A 23,702-nucleotide genomic window follows, 5' to 3' on the forward strand; every position below is an offset into this window, starting at 1 on the left:
CATTGTGTAACATATTATCATATACACATTCGCTGATTGCCAATTGGATATCAATTACATAACGTGTCAAAATATTATGCACACCTATATTAAATAAGAGTGCTCATATACGAACCAAATATACATTATATGTGATCTTGTATTAATCGTACATGTATTTTCAAACAAGAGTGACCCATCCATTGGGACCATACTCTATGCAGAGCGTTGGTGCTGCCTAAGCAGTCTCCTTGGCTATTGGGCACAATCCTGGACAGGTCGCCACTCCGACACAGTATACCAGCATGCTGGTACTCATTTTGCCGACCTCGGAAGGATGACAGGCAGAGTCAACCCCACCTGGTATTAATTCAACAGGAAAAAAGGGGGATTTAGAACTCAGCATCCAAGGATGCCAAGCCCAGCACCCGAACCATGAAGCCAACACCAGGCATAATAAGAGTGATAATATATGATGAATCCCTTGTATTGATAGGACCAGGGGATATTGAGTAATCATTGAGAATAGACAGAAAGGTGGACGAGTTTGGATGTGAAGGGTCCGGTGAAGGCAGTGGGAAGGTAGAATGGGAGGTGGATAAAGTTCGGAGCATGATCTCCCTGAAGTTTTTAGCAGACCATGGGAATATGGCTGAGTGCATCGCATGACCTCGAGTCGCGGATAGGAGGCGCAACCGCACCAGGTGAGCGCGTCGCACCGGCACCGCCTCCTCACCAGTAGCGCCCAGCGGAGCAGGTAATACAGTCAGAGAAGGCTGCGAGAGGCAAGGAACAACAAAGGGAAGGATCTACCACGCTTCTCGCCGGGCTTTTTCCAGCCACCGACATGGCTTTGTCTCAGGAGATGTGCCTTGCTGATCGAAACATCAACTGGATCGCAAGCGATTCGAAACCAGAGTTCTTTTACAGTGAGGTGCAGCGACTGGCGCTGGAGGCACTGATGGACTCGGGTTTGGACGCGTATCAAGAGCTACTCGAGAAGGAGAACATCCGCAACTTTCTATCGAAGGACGAGTTGGAGAAGGTCCGTCTCGGGGTGCGATCTATGTGGACCGGCGGGAAGAGTGCAGGAGGGTCGAAGGAAGAAAGCGACGCTGAAGAGTCTGGCGACAAGACCTCCCAGTCGACTCTTACGTATTGGCCTGAGCGATCGGACGACGAAGACCCGAGCACGCTGGACCTGGGATGGACGGATTGCGAGAGTTATCGCGGAGTGACGCGCGCTACGGTCTACACCCAACCACCGGCCGAAGGGGCCGCCAGCATCAAGGAGACCGTGCGACGAATCGTCCAGCACGCGCAGTCGGTAAGGACGTCATAATTGGTGTTGGAATGTTCAAAGGTTAGGACGGACCACTTGGGGGTCACACCGACCAAGGAAACCTAACCAGAGTTCAATCCTGATCGTCGTTATTTTTGATCCGAATCTCCATTCGTACATGAGGCTGTCACGTGCGATGATGTACTGTAGTCTTTGTGACGTCATCCAAAATGATTATCCAAGCCAAGCGTGTTATTATAACGCGTGAATCATCGTGCTCCGAAGGAGGTGTCGTATTGGGAGGGGGGAGTGGGGAGGGAGAGAGAAAGGACAGTTCAGAGAAAATTGGATCCCTATGAGCCAACACGACAGGCATCCGTCCAAAAGGGCAGTTCGCAGAGCTTAGTTGAGTTGTGAAACCTTGAATGGATAACCAATCGTGGACGACGAACAATGGGAATGAAAACTTCTGAGTTAGCTGGTGTACATCAGCCAGGAGTTTTCTGTTTCTTATAGTAACATCCAGACCCAGGTAGTCAAGGACACCGGACTCCAGCCGGAAACCTGTCCTGACAGATCGCTAGATTCGGTTAGGTGTTGTTGACCACCTGTTGAGTGAGCTGGTATATATTGTACAGGGCAGGACCGTTTGCATGAAAACCACTTCTTCCGTAAACGTGTTGCTCTATCATTAAATATCGGATTCTATTTTTGAAGAAGTTTCAACATTGTAATATAAAAAGGTAACACTGAACACCCCAATGGGATGAGGTTATAGTTAAAAAAAAATCTCGTGTTATCAAACAACAAAGATAAAAGCATTCCATAAAACTTCAAATTAGAATACTTTCTTTACTTTCACCAACACGGTGGACATCTTGCTCAAAGCCTTTTGATAAGATCATTTATCTCACCTTACAATCAGGCAAAGAAAGCCAGACACTATTTACTTATTACACACACAAATAGTTTGACCATACCTGCCTGTACGCCACACCTCCGTGTCTACGTAATAAAAGAGATGTTTACAAATATATGGTTGTAAGTCTGCAAAGTACCTCCCACGCCCCCTCCTCCTACCTCTCCCAACCATAAGCATGTGAAACCCAGATTTTTAAAAACATTATCCCTGTTTGAAATGCACAGTGTAGAAACTAATCTCATTCGTGAAGGCTATCCTATCCATCTGTGTCAGCAGACAGAGAACTATGGATGGAATCAACAGAACGCAGGCAAACTGCCGTGAGAATCCACAACGTCATAATTGATGTTCTCGAGAGATGTTCAAAGGCCAGGACCACTTGGGGGTCACACCCAGCAGAACACCTCACTAGAGTTCAATACCTGCTTTCATTCTCTCTGATCCGAATCAAATCCCCACTCGTATATGGATCCAATCGTGTGTAGATGTATTCCGACGAAAGGTTGTTGTCTCAAACATCAGTTAGCACACACCGGTCTACGTTCTGTTGATTCCATTCGACATTTCAATATGCAGCCTTACATAAACTCATAATATACATAAATACATACCTTTGATGCACAACTCTTAATGCTCAGCAATGCAAAGCACAGAGGCGTATCGTTATTTTCTCATTTCCTGATCCGCAACCATTCGTGCCCTGAAAGTGGGACTTGTGTCATGAATGTTTGCAATCAATGGTCAGATGTATATTTGATAGTATCTCATAGAAAAGTGAAAGAGCTTTAACATTACAATCATTTGATATTAGGAACTTATAATGGCAGGTGTGAGAAGACTGGCAGTGTTCTGCTTGGCAAACCCCATTGTTTATCGTTCACTGAGGAACCACAAACGTTCAGTTATTGTAATTGTAGAGACTGTTCCTGCTCGATTTACGAATACCTTATACACACCCAGCAAGTGTCTATGGCTACCTTTAACTAACTGAAGAGAAACTCACTGTCACTTACTGCACAGGATACTCTGACTGAGTGGGCAGGAATTTGCAATTTGCCCCAGGTGCTGATGATGATAGCTCACCTACACTTTGTGAAGGACACCCTGGCATCTTTAACGTCCCAGCAACTCGGACGGGACGCCCAGTTTAATATCTATCTGAGGGACGGTACACATATTGACACCTCACATGCAGAACACCAGGATGACGTTTTCCAGCTGCGCCAAGATTCGAACCCAGGCCAGACAGCTCAGAGGCGAGTGCACATTCATATCATTCAATAATATCAGGTAGGCTATCCCGCCAGCCATTAAGCCAGCTGTATTGTTTTTCTCTGACACGCTGCAGGTTTCCAAAATCCTCCAGCAGAATACCCATGATGAACATCAAAGACAGAAAGATAGCCGGATTAATGCCCCATTCAAAGGACCGTGGATAGAAAGCGTTCTCCACCTGTGTCGCCGTGATAACTTAACATCCCTGATATTATTTTTCTTCTCAACGATTTCTTTGCACAACATATAATTGAGAACGCTGACCGTGAGAAATGTAACATCCATCTGTAAGTGAGTAGCTGTACACAATGCAACTGGCTGAGGTGTGGTAACAGTGCACCAGGCTTGCAATGACATGTCGACATTGAGAAAGCTATTTAAATTCATTTCCATTCAAATGGTTTATTAAAATTCAACATATCGTGACAGCATGCCAAATTACAAGTGTATTATATATCTTGAAAGAAAAACCAAAAGATTCTTCATTCGAAAAACAAAAAACCGCCCAGAATACACCATAATAATAAGAAGTATTACAACACAAAAGAGATTAAATCGTAGAAATGGCAAAAAGAAAATAACTGGAGTTCACAGAACATGATACCCCCTGCAATGTTTAGGTACTTACTGTACTTCAATTAAAAAAACAAAAACAATGATGTTAAAGATCGTTAAAAAAAATCCAGGAGTTTAGTTCTACTGAAGCAGTCTTATTCAGGGTGTCCCAAAAAAATATACAACTTTTCATCTGCAAAGAGGATGGTCATAACATATATTTTTTTAAAAGATATATAGCTGGATAGAAAGCTGAAAGGTTGAAGTTTATTGTACCAATGTCAAAATTGCCACCAAATTTTAAATTTTGGTATAGAATCGTCGTTTTCTTTTAGACCACATGTTCGACGTAGGCTCCATGTTGTCCGATCACTGCCTGCAAACGCGTTGTCATGTTCTCCATCACTTTGGGAAACGTTTCCTGAGGAATGTTCTGGATTTCTCGGTGGATGTTTTCCTTCAGCTGATCAAGAGTTTGAGGCCTAGCGTTTCCATAGATCCTGTCCTTGAGATACCCCCACAAGAAGAAGTCTGGAGGAGTAAGGTCAGGGGAATACAGTGGCCACTCAACGTCGTCGTAGAGGGAGATAAAGCGGCCCTCAAAATGTTGGTTGAGAAAACACCTTGTTTCCCTGGCTGTATGGGGCCGTGCCCATCCTGCTGGAACCACTGGGTTCTCATCTGGATCAGGTTGTTTCACCTACGGGCCTGAGTACGTAGCTCAGGCAGATAGAATTCCTGAATCATTTCGCGATAGTTCCTCTGGTTTACCGTGCAAGTGCATCCCTTGTCATCTTAAAAGAAGTATGGACCAATTATCCCATACCGACCAACCGCCACCCACATGGCGACTTTGAGAACAGATCGAGGCACCAGTTCAGTTGATGCATTACCAGGATTTTCAGTTCCCCAGTACCGAAAGTTTTGCTTGTTTACCTCCCCAGACAAGTGAGCATGGCATTCGTCCGTCATGTGAAGTTTTTTTTTAGGAAGTCTGCATCTTCCTCCAACTTTCCTGAGAACCAATTTGCAAAGTCTAGTCGTTTGCGTTTCTGTTGATCAGGAAGCACCGTTTCCATTTGAATTTTGTATGGAAAGGCATGAATGTCTTGGCGAAGGATCCTCTGAACTCTTGTGAATGAACTTGTGAATCCTCTGAACTCTTGGTGCTCTTGTGAATGTTTGTCTCGGCAGAAAGTCGTCAAATCGATTTTTTTGGACTCTGAACGACCGCCTGTCTCACCATTTCCACATTTTCTTCACTACGACCTGTCCTCTTCCAACGACTGTGACCCTTGTGAAGGTCACAGATTGTTCCCACATTGATAAACTTTGCGATGGTGCACTTTATTGTCCGAAAGTTTGGTGCATGACGCAAGTGGATACCGAAATGTCTCGAGTAAAGACGTTGCACCTGTATGACACTTTTCGTCTGGTGCCAAAGTTCAACAATTTTCGTCCGTTGTTGTACGGTCAGTCTTGGCATTTTTCTGGCACTTGCTTGGTATCAAAATAAACTTCAGGGTCTCTGCAACAAGAAATGAAGCATTGGTGGCAACATTACTCCTTTTTTAGGATCAAACAAAGCATTTCAAAAGTTGTATATTTTTTGGGACACCCTATACATCACCCATGTACACCACCTTATACACCACCCAGGTACTGCAAAACTGGAGGTTCTTGGAAGTATTATGCCACTGATTTGTGTTCTACAGTGTTCAAGTATATAATTAAATTTAAATAAAATAAAGATTGTAAAAGTCGTTTTCATGAATTAATTCCAGGTTTTACCATCATTTTCCGCAGTGCATACGACATCACCCATTCTAACACATTACCATAGTTCTTCATGCCTGTTGTCTGTGTCCTTTATGAGGTCCTTAAAAATTGTAAGTTTCCTCTTTGGAATGTTTTTCAATTTTGTTTGACTGCCAGGCAGGCAAACAGAGTAAAAAAAATATATCTCATTCCTCTCTGCGCATGTGTGATTGGGATGAATTCAGAGACAAAGTACTGTGAAACGGCAGACTTCTCTTCCTATTCATGTTCCGATTTGTGCTCAAAATATAACATTCAATTGAAATAAGTTGTTTGTCGATCATAAACTGATAAGACAGACAGATGTGAACCAATTGCTTAACCCCACATTTTGCTTCACGTGTGCAGGGTAAATATAAAGAAGCATAGATGAGGATAGGGCTGATAGGCTGCCCTCGAGGTACGCCCACTCACCTCTCACCTGTCTAGCCTTCAAATCCTGACCGAGCTATAAACTGTCATCCTGGTGTTTCACAGCCAAGGTGATTCATCAATGTGTGTGATGTCCCTCGGATGAACGTTAAACTGGCGTCCCATCTGCCATCATTATTTGGTGGACCTTAAACATCCCATGCTGTCCTTCACGAAGAATCCGTGAGTTATCCCTGGAACAATGAAGAAATTCCAAATTCATGCCTTAACTATTGCTGGGAGTGCAATGGCAAATCACCCATTATAACCCTTGTTCAGGTATCTGCCTGGGCAGCATCAATGCTCTGTGAAGAGTATGGTAAAAGAAAGAAAGAGAGAGATAAAGATAAACTAGCGAGGACAGGAGAACAAAGGAATGGACAATCAAGTAACAGTTAAAAACATACATAAACACAAACTAACATCAGGTTACTTCAAGCAGACTTTGTGGTTTCACTGAATGAACCATTTTGTCTTAAAAATGTAAAGTATGGTAATGCACTATTCTTCAAACGATTTGTTTTCCATTGAAACTGGGATTTTGACCGTCCACCTAGGGCAGCGTTTCTCAACCTTTGATGGCCCATGGCCCCCCTACCGAGTCGCTTAACATTCGTGGTCCCCTGCCCTTCAATAAAAGATGCAGATTTTGTTTGATGAAATTTATTTACTCAGTCTTAAAAGATAAATCAAAGTAAACATTTTTCTAAGCAATACAATCAATGAGACACTTGCTGTTGGGCTTGTCTGACGAGGCCTCTTATGTCCGGCTCCGTCTTGGACACAGCAAGGCGAATATCGTTCCCAACGTCAAGACGGTTTCTGGACTTCGTTTTAATGGTTGCAAGGTCAGAAAATCCGGATTCGCAAAGATATGTTGTGGCGAATTGAATGAGCATTACGGATGCCTTCTTGCTGAGTAGTGGATACGCATCCTGAACAGACAACCAGAAGGTGGAGTGGTCTTCTTTGTTACTGAAGACCAGCTTCATTGCTTTTGAAACCTTCAACTCTGCCAGCTCCTCTGCTTCGTCTTCAGTAGGTTCAATTTTGGCGTTAAACTGGTCTTTGTGCCACGGAACATCCAACGGTGCATCGTCGAAATACGACTTGAACTCAGCGGAGAGATTGTCGAGATGTCTAGTGATGCAATCTTTGATGCCGACGGGAAGCTCAATCCTCTGCGTCTGCAGGTGCTCGTCCAAGAAAGGAAACGAGGCAGTGGACCCGGCCTTGATTCGTGCCTGCCAGACTTCCATTCTAGCAGACAGTCCGGCAAGCTTGTCTTGAACGTCACTGACTGTCACATCACGGCCTTGCAAGGACTGGTTCATTTCGTTGAGTCGGCCGAATATATCGGCCAGGTAGGCGAGCATCATGACGAACTCTTTATTGTCGAAGTGGACATGGAGGTTGTTTTCGTTGTCTCGCAGGAAGATTTCCACCTCAACCCGGAGTTCATACAGCCGAGAGAGGCATTTCCCCCTCGATTGCCAACGGACTTTGGTGTGGAACAGAAGTCCAACATGTTCCGCTCCCATTTTGTTGGCCAGGAGTTGGAAGAGCCGATGATTTTGGCCTTCGCACGAATGAAGTTGATCACTTTGACTGCGACGTCCATGACTTCCAGCAAACGAGGCGGAAGAGTCTTTGACGCAAGAGAGTATCGGTGTCGCGAACAGTGGGAGGACGTCACATGGGGCCATTCGTTCTTCACAAGCGTGACGAACCCTCCTCTGACGCCGACCATCGCTGGGGCACCATCAGTACAAATGTGCTTGAAAGTCTGCCAACCGAGTCCATTAGCTTCAAAAAAAAGAGTCCACAATAGCTTTGATATCTGCCGCTGTCGTTGTGGTTGGTAGGGTATTGCAGAACAAGAACTCTTCCTTCATCTTTCCCTTTCTCTCGTAGCGAGTGAAGGCGATCAACTGGCTCTCCAGGGTGGTGTCGGTAGACTCGTCTAATTGAAGGCGAGCCTGGAGCGTGCTTTGTTTGATTTCGGAGCAAACTTGATGGCACACATCAGCGGCCATGTCGTCAATCCATCGTCAGATCGTGACATTAGAGAGCGAAACTTGCTGGATGTTCTTTTTCGCCTCTGGTCCGATCATCAATTCCACCATTTTCTCTGTACATGCCTTGATAAGGTCCTCAGCAATAGTATGCGGCTTCTTGCACTTCGCCATTCGGTATGCCACTTCGTATCTGGATTGAAGAGCAGGTTTTTCTTCTGGCTGGAATCCAAATTTGGGAAGTGTCGCTTCACGGTCATATCGTGATCGTTTCGCAGACAGAGCGTCGATATTATCTTCCTTCCTTCCGGGATGCATCTTGTCGCGATGGTTTGAAAGTTTGGAAGGACGTAGTGACGCATTTGACATCACAACCAAGCAGTGCAGACATTGCGTGCAGTCCACGCCATCTCGACTGACATTCGTGAATCCAAACTTGACATAGCTGTCATTCCATTTTCGGACCTTCGACATCTGAGAAAAAAATTGAAAAAACAAAATTCTAACGTTTTTGTAAACATTGGTTTGCGATGAATGCTCTGTGGGCTCCGCCTTCTCTTTTAAAATCGTGGTTAAACTCATCTACCCTTTTTACTTTGATACTATGACCGGAGACTCGTCACCTTAATTGTACATTACAAGCTTCTGCATTCTGAATCGCAGTTTTCCGGCGTCCGCTCATGGCCCCCCGGTCGAAGGCCGATGGCCCCCTTGGGGGGCCACGGGCCCCCGGTTGAGAAACGCTGACCTAGGGGCTCTTGTGAGGTTATTAGCAGGGAAAGATTGTATAAATCGATTGGTCGTTTTTAGCAGGTTTTTTTTCATCATTGATGTAGGCAATAAAGTTTCTGCCTGGTGGACCCATGTAATGGTCTTCATGCCATGTTCAAAATGAAATGTGTTTCATTCCCACCGTAAAGAGTGCTGTCACTGTAACGATGACCCAACACAGTTCATGTTTAACACGATCGATGCAGTCGGTTTCCAAGACATCCCTGTTCAATTTCCCCCTATAAAGAAAACGGATCATCTTTGTTTTATAATCTTCACAGCACTTTGTGGTCTCGAGAATATTCCAGAATCTCAAGGCCTACAAAATGCAGCTCTTAGAGAAATTATTTTCGCAAGCATGTTCCTCATTCAATAGTTTAACTGGAGAGTTCATAGAACACGATGCCCCACACAGTGTCCAGGTATATACAGGAGGGCCTTGCCATTCACTGGGGTTACATTCGTGAAAATCCCCATGAACCGCAAATCCGCAAACATGGGGAAAATAGGGCTCGGGACTTCAGCTTGAAAAGTCGTCCAAACTGCACCTTCAATTAACATGTTTGTGCATTGTTTTTGTGCTATTTATTTTCATAAATATAAGAGTTATTAAGAAATGAACATAAATATAGTTTATTTTCTTGAATTATTATTATTATTTCATATGCTGCTGATTGCATCATTGCTGGGAGCACAACTGTGCTGCTGATGCTGTGCCCTCTGCTTCCATCTGTTTCCAGTAAACTGGTACTCGTTTTGCCTACCTCAAAAGGATAACAGGCTGAGTCAACCCACCTGGTGGTTTGTAACAGCACAGCAGGGGCTCAAACTCAAGAATCCCAAGATCTATAAGCCAGTCATCTTAACAATTAAGCCAACACCAGGCTCATTTTCCAGAATGAAGAACATGAAATAAAGTTTATTTTCTTTAGTTATTAAGACCATGAAACTTACTTTTAATAATAATGATGATAAACTTGATCCAATAATGTGATCGCGATGTTGATGGTGATGATGAAGACGAGTTGATGGGGGATGATAGTACATTCCCATTATGGATGCCTCCTCTTTACCTCGAAAAACATGCCATGCCCTCTCATGCAATTTGTCGATATATGTCATGGTTCTTGGAAGTATTATGAAGGTAATTTGTTTTATACAGTCTTCAAGTCAATAATTCCATTTAAATATAAGTTTAAAGAGGTTTAAAGATAGACAAATAAAATTAATTCTGGGTAAATGTACGGTAAAACGAAACACTCATCTTTCCATTCATGTTCCGATTAATGTTCAAAATATAACATAAAATTTAAATTAGCTGTTCCTCGATCATAAACTGACAATCATAAACTTATATAAGATGGACGGACAGACAGACAGACATGATCCATTTACTTAACCCTGCTTTTCTCTTCGCGTGTGCAGGGTAATGAAGCACTAGAACGGAACTCGGTAGAGCGTGTACCTCCTCCAGGCTGAACAGTTTACGTTTTGTATCCCAATGATACACCGGATCTGCATCCGGACCTGCACCAAAATCGAATCAATTGGTTCTTGTCACACAGCCAACCTGTCCATCAAGTTTCGTCCGAATCCGTCCATAACTTGACTCCACCCTCTGGTGTGACATTTCTCATTTTTCAGATAGACACGTAGCAGCCTCTTCCCTCTCTGCAGACTTCGACAAAATCACAAACTGGTCAAACACTTTGAATATGTCTTTTAACCCTGAGAAATCTCACATACTCACTCCCTCTCTCTTTCTGAAAGGAATGTACAGCGAACCCTCCCATCTACTTTTCAACAACCCTCTCAAAGAAGTTCAGTCATTCAAACACTTGGGTGTCACTCTCAGCCATGATCCTACTTGGGCAAACCACATTTCAAAGTTGGCCTCCAAAGCCATTCGAGGCTTGGGCATCCTCCATCATGCAAGGTCCTTTCTTGGCATACCTGAACTCCTGTCCACTGACAAGGCTTTCATCCACAGCTTGATTTGGGTACTACTCTCCTATCTGGGCTGGTGCCCCCTGCCTCACAACCTGCTCAGCTTGATGCAGTGGAAATCAAAACTTTCAAGATCATTGGAATCTCCCATGATGAAAATGAATCTATGGGTCGATCATTTTGCCTTTGCCGACAGGTCGGTGGTGTCTCTATCTTCTTCTGCCTCCTTTCTGGTCTTGCACCCTCTGCCTTCTTCGTGATTTGTCCCACTCAGGTATCTGCAGGTCACACGCGGTCCACCAGCAACCCCCTTCTCGTGAAACTCTCAAAAATCACAATCACTGCTCACCTTCACTCATTTATTCCTCTGTTTTTTTTTTCCTGCCAATGGAACCAACTTCCACATTCTCTTCAATCTCATTCTTCCCTCAAGGTCTTCAAGACAGCTGTTCACAACCATCTCAGGTCACCCCCCATCCAAAACCATAATCTTTTCTGCACCTGTTAAACCTCCCCCCCCCACCCCCTGCCCCAAATTTTACCTTTGTATTCATCTTGTCCACCCCCTGCATTCTTCCATACCCCTCATCGTTATCGGCATTCCTTGCTTGTCCATCTTTGCTTGTTATCTCTCGGCCCTGCTGTTGGCATTTCCCCCCCCCCTCTCTCTTGGTTGTTACCTCTGTCACCAAAGGTGGACGGAGGTTATGTTTTCACCCCTGTCGGTTTGTCTTTTCTGTGAGAAGGAAGTGTCAAAAAGTAATGGATGGATTTGGACGAAAGGTGGTTGACAGGTTGGGTGTGTGATAAGGACGAATTGATTCCATTTTTGTGAAGATCAGGATCGAGATGCGGATATGAGAATTTTTGAACTTTTTAAAGTGACTCTTCACCATTGAGAGATGGGGCCAAAAATGACATACATATATATATATATATATATATATATATATATATATATATATATACATACATATATATATATATATATATATATATATATATATATATATATATATATATACATATATATATATATATATATATAGCATGATATCTCAAAAAGTTGTGGACAGATTATGACGAAACTTAGTGGATGAGTTGGGAATGTGACAAGAACAAGCTGATCAGATTTTGGTTAAGGTCCGGATGCAGGTCTGGCCTATCAGTGGGATAGGCCAAAGGAGGTATGTATTACACCGAGTGCCATTCCAGTTACCTCCACCTACCGCAGGTGGACGGAGATTATGTTTTCACCCCTGTTGGGTCGCCGAAATAGGTGACCCTTATTGTCAGTAATTCTGTTTGTTTGGATGTTTTTTGGATGTTTGTTCGTTTGTCATCAGCATAATTGATAGTAAACGTGGGCGGATTTTGACCAAACTCGGGTGGTAGGTACATCTTATGACCTTGTGCTTTGGAAATTGTGATGGTTGCTAGGGACGCTTTGGTTCCCTAGCAACAACCGAAAAACCTTCAAAATCGGTACCGTTCACGCGAAATCAATTCCGAAAGCCATTATCCCACGTAGGGTTATGAAATTTGGCACGAATGATCTGCAGATGATGCTCTATCAAATATATTCCGGTTTTTTGTGATATATGGAATACTTTACCCGCAGCGCCCCCTACAATTAGGGTATGCACGGAAATTGGCAACAATTGAAGCCCCCCTAGCGACCAGGTGAGTGCATCGATACGAATGAAACTTTGCAGGTTCATGGTACTCAATGAGTTCATGGCACTCAGGACATATTGACCGATTTCGCTTAGGTCAGGGGTCAAAGCTCGATTAGTGCAAAAATCGATAATATGCGAGAGCTGGAGGTGCCTTCGCGCCAAATGCTACTCCTCCTAGGGTTATGGTCGGATGGTCATGAAAATTCACACTAATCGTCTGGAATACATTGTGCACAAACGATCGAGCCGGATTTTCCATTCAGATCTTTGTTCACCCACAGCACCCCCTCGAACTTTGGGGATTTCCGATTTCAAACCGCATTTTCGGTACTTTTCATTCAAATGGATACCGAGTAGTTATCAGTAGATGGAACGGGATGAGATTTGATTTGCGTAATCTTAAGGTGATTCCCTATCCGCTATATGACATCCATTTTGATCTATATCTTATAGTTTCCATGCTTGGCGACCCATCGCCGCCTACCGGCTTGTCTGTCTCTTTGTTTGTGTGCAGGGTATCTCAAAAAGTTGCGGACGGATTCGGACAAAACTTGCTGGACAAGTTGGTTGTGTGACAAGGCCGAATTGATTAGATTTTGGTGAAGATCTGAACCCGGATCCAGGTGGAGGTATGCGCTCTACCGAGTGCCCTTCTGATTAATTTTGTCATGTTTCTTCCTGATCCATTCTGTAGTCTAGCTCTTCAACAAGTCCGACTCTACAGTATACCAAAAAAAAAAGTGAAAAAAATTGATGATTGTGCTGAAACTTAAAAATCCATAAAAATGAAATAAAAACGAGAGAAGTGTCTTTAGTAAGGAAACCCAAGACCAAACACACCTTATTACTAGTTTACTACTTAGTGCTTACATGATTAAGCAATAACTTAAATCAATCATAATGGTGAGAACATCCACTGAGTCTGTGAGGTCAGCAGTTCAATCCCAATTCTGGCCGAGTCATACCAAATACCTCAACAATTGTACGTGCTACTTCCATGCTTGATGCTCAGCATTCAGAGGATAGAACACGGATCAACCATATAGGTTGGCATCCACTGGGAGGACAAAATTTCTCCTTAATTCCCCTCCTGAGTGCGGAGAGGAAAGCAACATCTTGTACCGGCGTCACCGGCGAGGGGGCTCTGGGAAGGTACGTCACTTCCCCCAAGCTCAGCAGCTGTATTTGTTTGAAGTTAAAACATGGTGTTGTTTCATGTATTACTCTGCATATTTGCATGTGTGTGTTGTATCTCCTCCATGAGCCTTCGACTCTAGAAAAACAAAAGATTAACAAATATCTTCTTTCTAATCCGTCATTGCATTCCAAATAACCACAATTCGGGAGAACTCAACCCACTCCACCCCTTTCTCTCACACTACTCTGTGAACATTTCATACACCATGGAGCTTTAACAATTGTTCAATACATTATCTAAAAACTTATTTATACAGTGGCCTGAAAAATATTCACCCCCCCCTCCCCCTTCCAATGTTTTCACATTTTTTATGCCACCTGAGCTTTCTTCATGATGCTTTCAAATCAAATTTAATATATAGTCTTCACAAACTGCTCAAAATGGAAAAGCTAAAAAATGCAGATAAAATGTGAATAAGTTGAATTAACAGAGAAAATCAGATAATTCTCAGTTCCATAAGTATTCAAACCCTTTGCTGAGTTAACCCTAAGTCACATCAGGAGCAAATTATTTGTTTGAAAGGTTACAAAAGAAGTGTAACAGGTTTCACCTGTCTGTAATCGGTGGTTTAACTTAAAAAGTAAACTCCCTCACCTATCTAAGGAGTTTTAAGGTGAAACTCACTTGGTCAACCAACAAGATGGACATGAAGACCAAGGAGATTTCCTCATAAAGTGGTGGAGAAGCACCATTCAGGAGAGGGTTATAAGATTATTTGAAATTCACTCATTGCCCCTTTGAGTATGGTGAAATCCCTCATTAATAAGTGGAAGACGTATCATACCACCCAGCCTCAACCCAGATCAGGTCTGCCATTCAAACTCAGCAGCCAGGCAAGCAGGAAACTGGTTTGGGATGTCACTGTAAATCCAACAATGACTTTGAAAGATCTACAAGGCTTTATGTCTGAGATTGGGGTCAGTGTTCATCAATCAACAATATTACATTCCCTTCACAAAGCTGGCCTCTATGGACAGGTGGCAAGAAAGAAGCCATTACTGAAAAAGACGCATCTAAAAGCTCGTATGGAGTTTGTGAAAAAGTATATTAATGATACTGCAGGCATGTGGAGAAAAGTTTTATTATCTGACAAGACAAAAATTGAACGTTATGGTCTAAATTCAAAGTGTCATGTCTTACGCAAGCCTAGCTCTGCACCCAGTCAGCTATATCTCTATTGTCAAGCCTGGTGTTGGTAGCATCATGGTAGGAGGCTGCTTTTCATCAGCAGGGACTGGCAAGCTTGTCAGGATAGAAGGGACAATGGATGGTGCCAAGGATAGGAGAATCAGGTCAGGTCAGGTATGGGAGCATGCGCCAGAGCAGCGTGTTGCTGCGTCCACTTTCCGGTGGTACTCTAGGGGCCTCTGTCTGGCCATCCCCGAGGCAGATGTCTGGCCCATCACAATCTCCTTGATATGCCGATCAACCTGCTGCAACCACGAGGCACGTGGTCAGCCCATTGGCCTCCTACACTCACGAGACTCCCTCGCTGAGAGAATCTGGTGAGCAGGATCAGCGTCAGGAAAATGAGCCACATGTCCATACAGCCACAGCTGACGCTCATGGACTATGCAGGTAACAAATCTAATTTGAGTCTCTCTCAGCAACCGCTCATTGGACACAAAGTCCGACCAGCGATAGCCAAGGATTCTCTGAAGAAACCTGGTACCAAAGGAATTAAGTCTCCATCTCAGATCCTTGGTCAGAGTCCAAGTCTCACATCCATAGAGCAAGACTGGAAGCACCAAGGACCTGAAGACTCGGACTTTCGTCCTCCCGCACAGGTACTGGCAGCCCACACCCCATGATCCAGTGAATCCATGACTCCCCAGGCCCGACCGAGACGTCTATTGACCTCTGACTCACAGCCAGTAGATACATGAATATCACTGCCAATGTAAGTGAATCGTTCCATGACCTCAACACCCTCACCACAAAATAGGATAATCCTTGATGAAAACCTGTTTGAGTCAGCCATGAATCTGAAACTGGGTAGGAGATTCACATTTCAGCAGGACAATGATCTGAAGCACAAAGATGAAGCCACAATGGAATGGCTGAATAAGAAGAAAATATATGTTCTTGATCGGTTGAGTCAGAGTCCTGACTTAAACCCAATTGAACATTTATGGCGAGACTTGAAGATTGCAGTCCATCGACGATACCCATCAAAGTTGGCAGAACTACAGCAACTTTCATGTGAAGAATGGGCAAAGATTTCACCATCTCACTGTGAAAATCTGGTCGAGGTCCACTCACAAGGACTCATAACAGTCTGCTGTAAAAGGTCCTTCCACCAAGTCCTGTCCTAAGGGGATGAATACTTTTACAACCAGTGAATTTTGATTAATACTTCTTTTCTGCAGGTATTCCTGACATTGTAATCTCCTTCAACGATGACGGTGTTTTCATTTGATCTCTTCAGTTATGAATAAAATAGTTCATTTGGAAAAACAGTTTCTGCATGATTCGTAATTCATCGAAATAAAGCATTATTGATTGGGGGGAATACTTTGTTCAGGTCACTATGATGATATTTGGTGGAAAAAAAAGATAAAGATGCATGCATTATCTGAAAGCAATTGCAAGTGTTTTCATTTCCCTTGAAAATTTCCCATTTCCCGAAATGCATTTTTTGCCACAATTTCTCAAGTGGTGATAAAAGTCGTTTTTGTGCTATTATCCTTTAATGGTATTATTGCTGAGCTGGTTGGTCATGTTAGTGGTTGAAAACATGATGAGATTAACATAGCTGCTCACTACTCAAACTTACCCATCAGCTATGCTGAAAACTCAAGACTCTGCCCAACATGAGTTGAGGGAGGCCTTTGTCTTGTGGGTGGGCTGAAATCGGTTGGTTTAGGAGGGATTTTTAGATCCTCGTGGAGGATCTCTAAGTCTTACTCATGTTGTTGTTCTTCATCTTCTTGTTGTGGACTTTTTTTGTTTCACAGCCGACAGTTTTCATCGAAACTTCCTGAAACTTGGCATATATATTGTGACGTCCATGGGACTTGAACAGTCCCGCCAACGTAGAATGAGCCGAAACGATGGAGGCGGTTTATTTGTTTATAACCCAAACACAGCGGTTCTAATCGCTCTACCGCAAACGGGACGAGGAAGGTGGCACGAGTCACTTTTCACTGAGTTGATGATGTTTATTTGTTTTTATTATTACCAGAAATAACAAGACTCGGCAAGAAGAGGGATCCGGGGCGATTCGACGGGATGGTGTGGGATCGGGCGTGGGGAAAAACACAGACAATTCCAATGAATATACAGATCTCAAACCTTCTAAGGCGCCAAGCACACACACACACACACACACACACACACAAAAAAAACGTAGCTATTTCTGGTGGTCAGGCTGGACCGTGGTGTGGACGCAACTGTCCCTGGATCGGCGTCGGACGAGCTGGCCTTGCTCTTGTCAGGGGGGCAGGAGAAACCGTGGTGCTGTCGACCTCCTGGTCTTGGCCCAAGTCCGCTCACAGCCGCCAGGGAACCAGTTCTGGCGCCAAGTTGCGAGCAGGAGAGGGAGGAAGGTCCGCCCGCCGTTCGACCCCGTACTCTGAGTCAGCAGAACCCCAGAGCCAACCAAGGTGAGGCACGAGGCTCAGCAAGGCTCCAAGACACGATCAAGAACACGATCGACTCAGCACAACAACAAGGATGCTCCCCGCGCAACAGCCTCCCCACCAAAAAAAAATACGATATTTTTGGTTGTAATCTTCTTCCTCTCCCTTTTCGACCCCGAACAGAACCTTTTTATCCTTGGTCCTCGTCACTTCAATCGAGCCGTTTATTGGCCCACCGCCATCACCTTCCACCAATCGTGATCACGGGGCGGAGCCATCCGCTGCTCTGTCCTGTGACGTCACGGCCAGTCTCCAGAGAATACCAAAAAGGGGTTTACGCAGACACACTTACCCTATCCCGTGTCCCTATCTAATTACGTGACAATTATCATTTCCCCCCTTGAAGAAATGAACATTTACTAGACAACTTATCACCACTGAATTGCTACTTATTACATCGAGATCCTGGTAAACCCGAACAGCAAGGCATACCTAATTAAACATCCTAATTAGCCTTTGAATGCATACCCCCCCCCCCTCAAACGTAACTATGTAAAAATACCCTGCGCAGACAGTAACCATCTCCGATTTTGAAAATTCCTCCAAGAAAAAAAAGTGATGACGTCAAAATATCTCCGCTAATGGAAATCGCCTAAAAAAATTATCTCCGAAACTAGGCAAGGTTTTTGATTTGTTTGTGGGAATCGAATAGGGCATTATAGTGGGGCAACTTAGCATAACAATTGTGCATTTTGTGAGGAAAGCACCAAATTTGGCACACTAGTAGCCTATCATATAATGAACATATTTCGATATTGGGCCATCTCAAAATTTTTGATGGCAGTGGAAAATGGCTGCCACAGCCATCAGTGGCTGAATTTGAGATGGCCCAAAATCCAAATTTGTTCATAATATGTTGGGCTACTCGTGTGCCAAATTTGGTGCTTTCCTCACAAAATGCACAATTGTTATGCTATATTTAGCTAAGTTGCTCCACTATTAGCAGAGATGAATTACCGCACATATGATATATCACTATGACGTCATATCAATTTTTATGACGTCATTCCTCTTTTTTGACATTTTTTGTTTCACAACCCAGAGTTTCCATCGGATCTTCGTGAAACTTGCCATGTATATGCAGAAAGCCCACGCGCAGGCAGTAACCATCTCATATTTTGGAAATTCTTCTGAGAAAAAAAGTTGACGTCATAATATCGCCGCTAATGGAAATCGCCTATACCATTATCTCCGAAACTAGGCAAGCCGTTTGAATTTTGTTTGGGGAATCAAGCCGGGCATTAGCACAGATAATTTATCGCAAACCTGATACATCACAATGACGTCATATTCGTTTTTATGACGTCATCATTAAGAGGACGAGGATCTTAGCTCATTTGAGCTTGTTTCCTGATGCCCCCATTGCCAACATTTGTGCTACTTTCAGCTTTGAGTTCCTGTTAGTCCAACTATTGGTCAGGTTTCAACTGCCGATGAGTTTGACACCATATAACAAGTCTTGTGTGTTACTTTCATTTCAACTTTCTTGTGGATCCTCATTAAATCCTTAGGGTGTATGGCTTTGCATTTCACGTTTCTCAGTGAGTGATGCAGAATGCTCAATATTTTAGATCAGGTGAAAAGCTGATAATTTATTTTCAAAAGTGATTTTTTGGTTGTTGTTGTTGTTGTTGTTCAGATGACTGTCGAAATATTTTATGAAATTCGTGCATCAGTTCATTATTTTACTTTTTGTAATCACACCCCAATGCCTCTGTTACTCGTACCAAGAGCTAATGTGTACTGTAAATACTTTATTATCTCATAGAAGGCATGATTGCCTTTTCAACACAAAATACAAAAGCATAATGAAACTGGAGGAACCTACAGGGCCTCCAGGAGGTGAAAGCTGAACTTGGGACCATCAGATCATGAGGAAAATATTCAGGTGATCGCATTCAAATGGCCAATCCAATTAAGGGACCATTTACAGAATACAGAGTACCATGTGTACACAAAAATGGAACCACGTCTTTTACCTCAATCTCTTCCTGACCTCTCCTTCACGATTCCATACAATCTAATTTCTACTCCTGTTTCTCCCCCAACCTCATCCTTCCCTTATTCTATTCTCAATTTACTCCCCGCATCCCCCACCTCATTAAGTTGTAGACATGGTCCTTAATTGCCATGTTTTTTTCTTTGTCTGATTACCATTCTAGGGTGTTTTTTTGTTTCCCAGACTGGTCTTGCATGGTCACAGGATCATCAAAGAATGAATTGAGTGACCTTCATGTTACTTCCATAATCCAACATCAAAAATTATATCCTTTGGGTGATTCTTAAGGTGCATTCAATTCTCAAAGTTGCAGCTTCCAGAGACACGATAGCCACACAATCAGACTTGCGTGTTCCTTTCGTCTGTAGCAATTGCTTTTAATCTCCTCACTTATCACTTCATCACATCATTTCCTGTCTGCAGTTTCAAAGTGGATCACAGAAAGCGTTGACACACCCAAACCTCAAAATGGAGTGTGAGCCTAGCTGTGTCAATCATAGATGAGATTGAAAGGGATCATTCTCACCAAGAGCAGGGTTCCCATAACCAGGGCTGAAATCCTGAAAAGCAATTAATTTAATATTTATACTTTATCAGACATTGCTGCAATTTACACAAGTTTCTTAAATTTTAACAGTGCTTTCAGATTCCTCTGTTGATTGGAGGGACCTGATGGTTCTGAAATATGCCTTCCCTGGTTGTCTCAAAGGGCGTTCCTTCTCCACCCATCAATGGTGGCTTTCTGTGTTGAGAGTGCAATACCTTTAAACAATACTTTTATAAACATTATATATATTTAGTTGCAGAACTGTTTTACTGAGCTGTTGTCCACCCAAGGCTTGTGGTGTACTCATCAGTGCTATATTAAGGGTTGTGTCATGCCACATTTGCAGTTTTTGTGGCCACATTCCCAAAATAAGTGGGTACACTTACACTTGTCTTCAGACTTTATGCTGAATTATTAGAACTTTTTTCTTGTTGTGCTTTGAGAACGTCAGACTGTATATCTGACATATAGTGTGTCTGACTTTATGTCTCCTACAAACCTGCTCTGCTGCTCTTGCATATCCTCTTTTTCTAATATATGAAGCTCTTTCTAACCACTGACTCCCTCCCTCATTGATATAAATGTTTAGTACCTTCTCAGTGGGCTAGAAAGCTGAAATTTTACATACCAATGTAACTTGAAGCCAATATCCCAGGAAAGAAATCACAAAACCGTCGGAAAATTCCCATAAACGAAAATATCCGGGAATAAAAGTCAGCCGGTGCAGACTCTGTCTACTCACTGCAGGTCATTTGATCCAAGAGAATGAAGCTTACGCTGGAACTGGTTACGAGGCAATGGTACCAAGCACCTCTTTCACCTCTTATTTGATAACTTTGGCCATATTTACATGAAATTTCTCGAGCTGTAAGCTTTTCAATAAAGAGCTCATTCAAATCACTAATTCTTGACCGACCTGAGTAATTTCGCTCTTCAAGTGTAGGTGATAGACTGACAGGAGAAAATGTTGCGCTGTGAAAGTCAAACTGGCACACACCCTCCGCAACGTGAACCGCATGGCTCTTCTTATACACTCCAGATTAAAGAGCAAATGGCATCTATGTTGTCGTACAGTACTTCAAAGACATGTTGACTTACTCTATGTCATTTTCCATGAATCTATCACTGGCACATGCCCTTTTGCTGACCATTATTCATCAATCTTGGCCTGGGGATGTTTTTAAAGGGCATCTATTTATTAAATTTGCATGAGGTTAGAAGAGAAAGGAGGCTGGAAGGACATCAGAGTCAGGAGATGAATGGTAAGAAGCATGCATGAGATATATGAGTTGGGGTGGGGAGTGCACAAAAATTCTGCCATGTTGGCATTTATAATAATGTTACCTTCTAGGAATTTTAGACATTGCCTTCACTATGTTAATGCCCCAATGAGGTTAAGAAAGTCTTGCACACAAAAAGGCTGAATGCCTAAACTCCTTGTTTGCTTCTAAATCTTGTGTCCCAAACCCATCTCTTTCTGTACCCACCTTACCCAGTTGCACCCAGCTGTCCCTGGACTCTGTGTTCTTTTTTCCTGACAAGGTGGAGAGCTTGCTGTCAAACCTCGACTCAGATTCTGCAACCGGTCCAGACGGCATCAGCCCACGTGTCCCAAAAACCTGCTCCTCTGCTCTTGCTCACCCTCTCTCTGTTCTATTCACCCTCTCATTTGCTCAAAGTCATCTGCCATCTGCTTGGAAATCAGAAAACATTACCGCTCTGCATAAAAAGATGCAAAAATGGGTCCCTGCAACTACAGACCAATCAGGAAGGTCATGGAATTCATCATCACTTCTGACATCAAATCCTTCCTCTTTTCCAATGGCTTGAATTCCGACCATCAATTTGGATTTAGACCAGGTCACTCAATCATGGACATGCTGCCTCTGCTTTTCAAACAATGGATGGAGGTCATAAATACCAAACATGAAATCAGAACCATCTCCTTTGACATATCGTGTGCTTTCGAAAGGGTCTGGCATCCCGCACTGCTCACCAAACTCTCTTCTTATGGTGTCCATGGCAATCTCCACTCATGGCTCACGGACTTCCTCTCCTGTCATAGTCAATGCGTGGCTCTTAATGGAATTCTTTCATCTCCTCTTCCTGTCCAGGCTGGATTTCCTCAAGGCAGCGTTCTTGGCCCTGTGCTTTTTCTGGTTTTCATCAATGATCTCTCAGACTCTCTGGAAAATCCTCTTTATCCCTTTGTTGATGACTGCACCCTTTGCTGTATCATCTCTCGTCCTACTAATCGGCAGGTAGCAGCCTCTTCACTCTCTGCAGACCTGGATAAAATCACAATCTGTTCAAACACTGAGAATATATCTTTCAATCGTGACAAATCTCACAGCCTCACTATCTATCCGAAAGGACCACGTGGAACCCCCCCCCCTCCCCACATCTACTTTTTCAACAATCCCCTTGAAAAAAGTACTTTCAAGCTTTTCGGCCTCACTATTTGTCATGACCTTTCCTGGGAAAGCCACATCAACAAGCTGGCTTCCAAAGCCAGTCGCTGACTGGGTATCCTATGTCATGCGAACTCCTTCCTTGGCATACCTGAGCTTCAAACCACTTACAAAGCTTTCATCCGCAATCTGATGGAGTCCTGCTCTCCCCTCAGGGTGGTGCTCCTACCTCACACCGAGCTTGACTTCATGCTGTGGAAACCAAGGCTTTTGGGATCATTGGTTTCTCCCACGATGAAGCTGAGTATTTGGGTCTCTCACTCTCACCAGAGGCATGTCAGTGGTCTTTCTGTCTTCTCCCATCTCCTCCCTGGCCTTGCCCCCCAACCCTGTATTTCTGCCCCTCGGTCTGTGATCTGCCCCCCCTCTGTATTTCCGCAGGGTGCTCAAGGTCTGCTAAACCCCCCTCCTGGTGAAACTGCCAAAATCAAGAATCACTGCTCACCTTTACTCTTTCATTCCTCTTTTTTTCCCACCTCTGGAACAAACTGAGACACTCTCTTCAATACCATTCCTTCCTCCAGCTCTTCAAACCAGAGGCATGTCGGTGGTCTTTCTGTCTTCTACCGTCTCCTCTCCAGCCTCGTCCCCCCTGCTCTCTCTGCAATTTGTCCCCACCACATTTCCGCAGGGCACTCAAGGTCCGCCAACAACCCCCTTCTGGTAAAACTACCAAAATCACGAATCACTGCTCACCTTCACTCTTTCATTCCTCTTTTTTCCCACCTTTGGAATAAACTCCCTCACTCTATTCATTCCCATTCTTCCCTCCAGGCCTTCAAAACAGCTGTTCACCACCACCTCTTATCATCCCCCATCCAAATCCTTGATCTTTTCTACCCCCATTAATCCACCCCAAATCCACCTCCTTCAAATGACCTGTTCCCTCCTGAAAGTCCCTGCAGTACCATCTTGTTTTCCCCGTGTACCCCACCCGATCCTGCTCCCTTCCACAGATCTCCTATTGTCTTTGTTCCCCACTCCTTTGTGCTTCCCTCTCCTGTCCCTCGTGTCTCCTGCCTTGTTATATGTTCTGTGTATTAGCTCTTACATGAGCCTCGACTTGGTATACAAAAAATAATGAGCAGGACTTTCCAGAGGCAGATGGAGGGGGAAGGTGAATTTGAGAATGAGAGAGTTGGGGGGGGAGGGGAGGAGGAGGATCCTTTCAAGTACCTTTAGTTCAAGTAAA

The 23,702-nt window shown here is 43.7% G+C and overlaps 1 protein-coding gene across 1 annotated transcript in view; it reads left to right on the forward strand.

Moving 5' to 3' along the window:
• The first annotated feature begins 705 nt into the window (after window positions 1-705).
• LOC147022036 (uncharacterized) overlaps window positions 706-23,702 on the forward strand; it is a 100,434-nt gene continuing 77,437 nt past the window's right edge. The window contains exon 1 of the mRNA XM_085892591.1: window positions 706-1,306. Within this exon, the coding sequence (XP_085748717.1) occupies window positions 827-1,306 (480 nt within the window). The 5' untranslated portion in view covers window positions 706-826. The remainder of the gene's footprint in view (window positions 1,307-23,702) is intronic.

The sequence above is a fragment of the Eptatretus burgeri genome, chromosome 8 (assembly GCF_056783735.1).
Source record: "Eptatretus burgeri isolate ZD-2024b chromosome 8, Ebu_testis_v1, whole genome shotgun sequence".
NCBI lineage: Eukaryota > Metazoa > Chordata > Myxini > Myxiniformes > Myxinidae > Eptatretus > Eptatretus burgeri.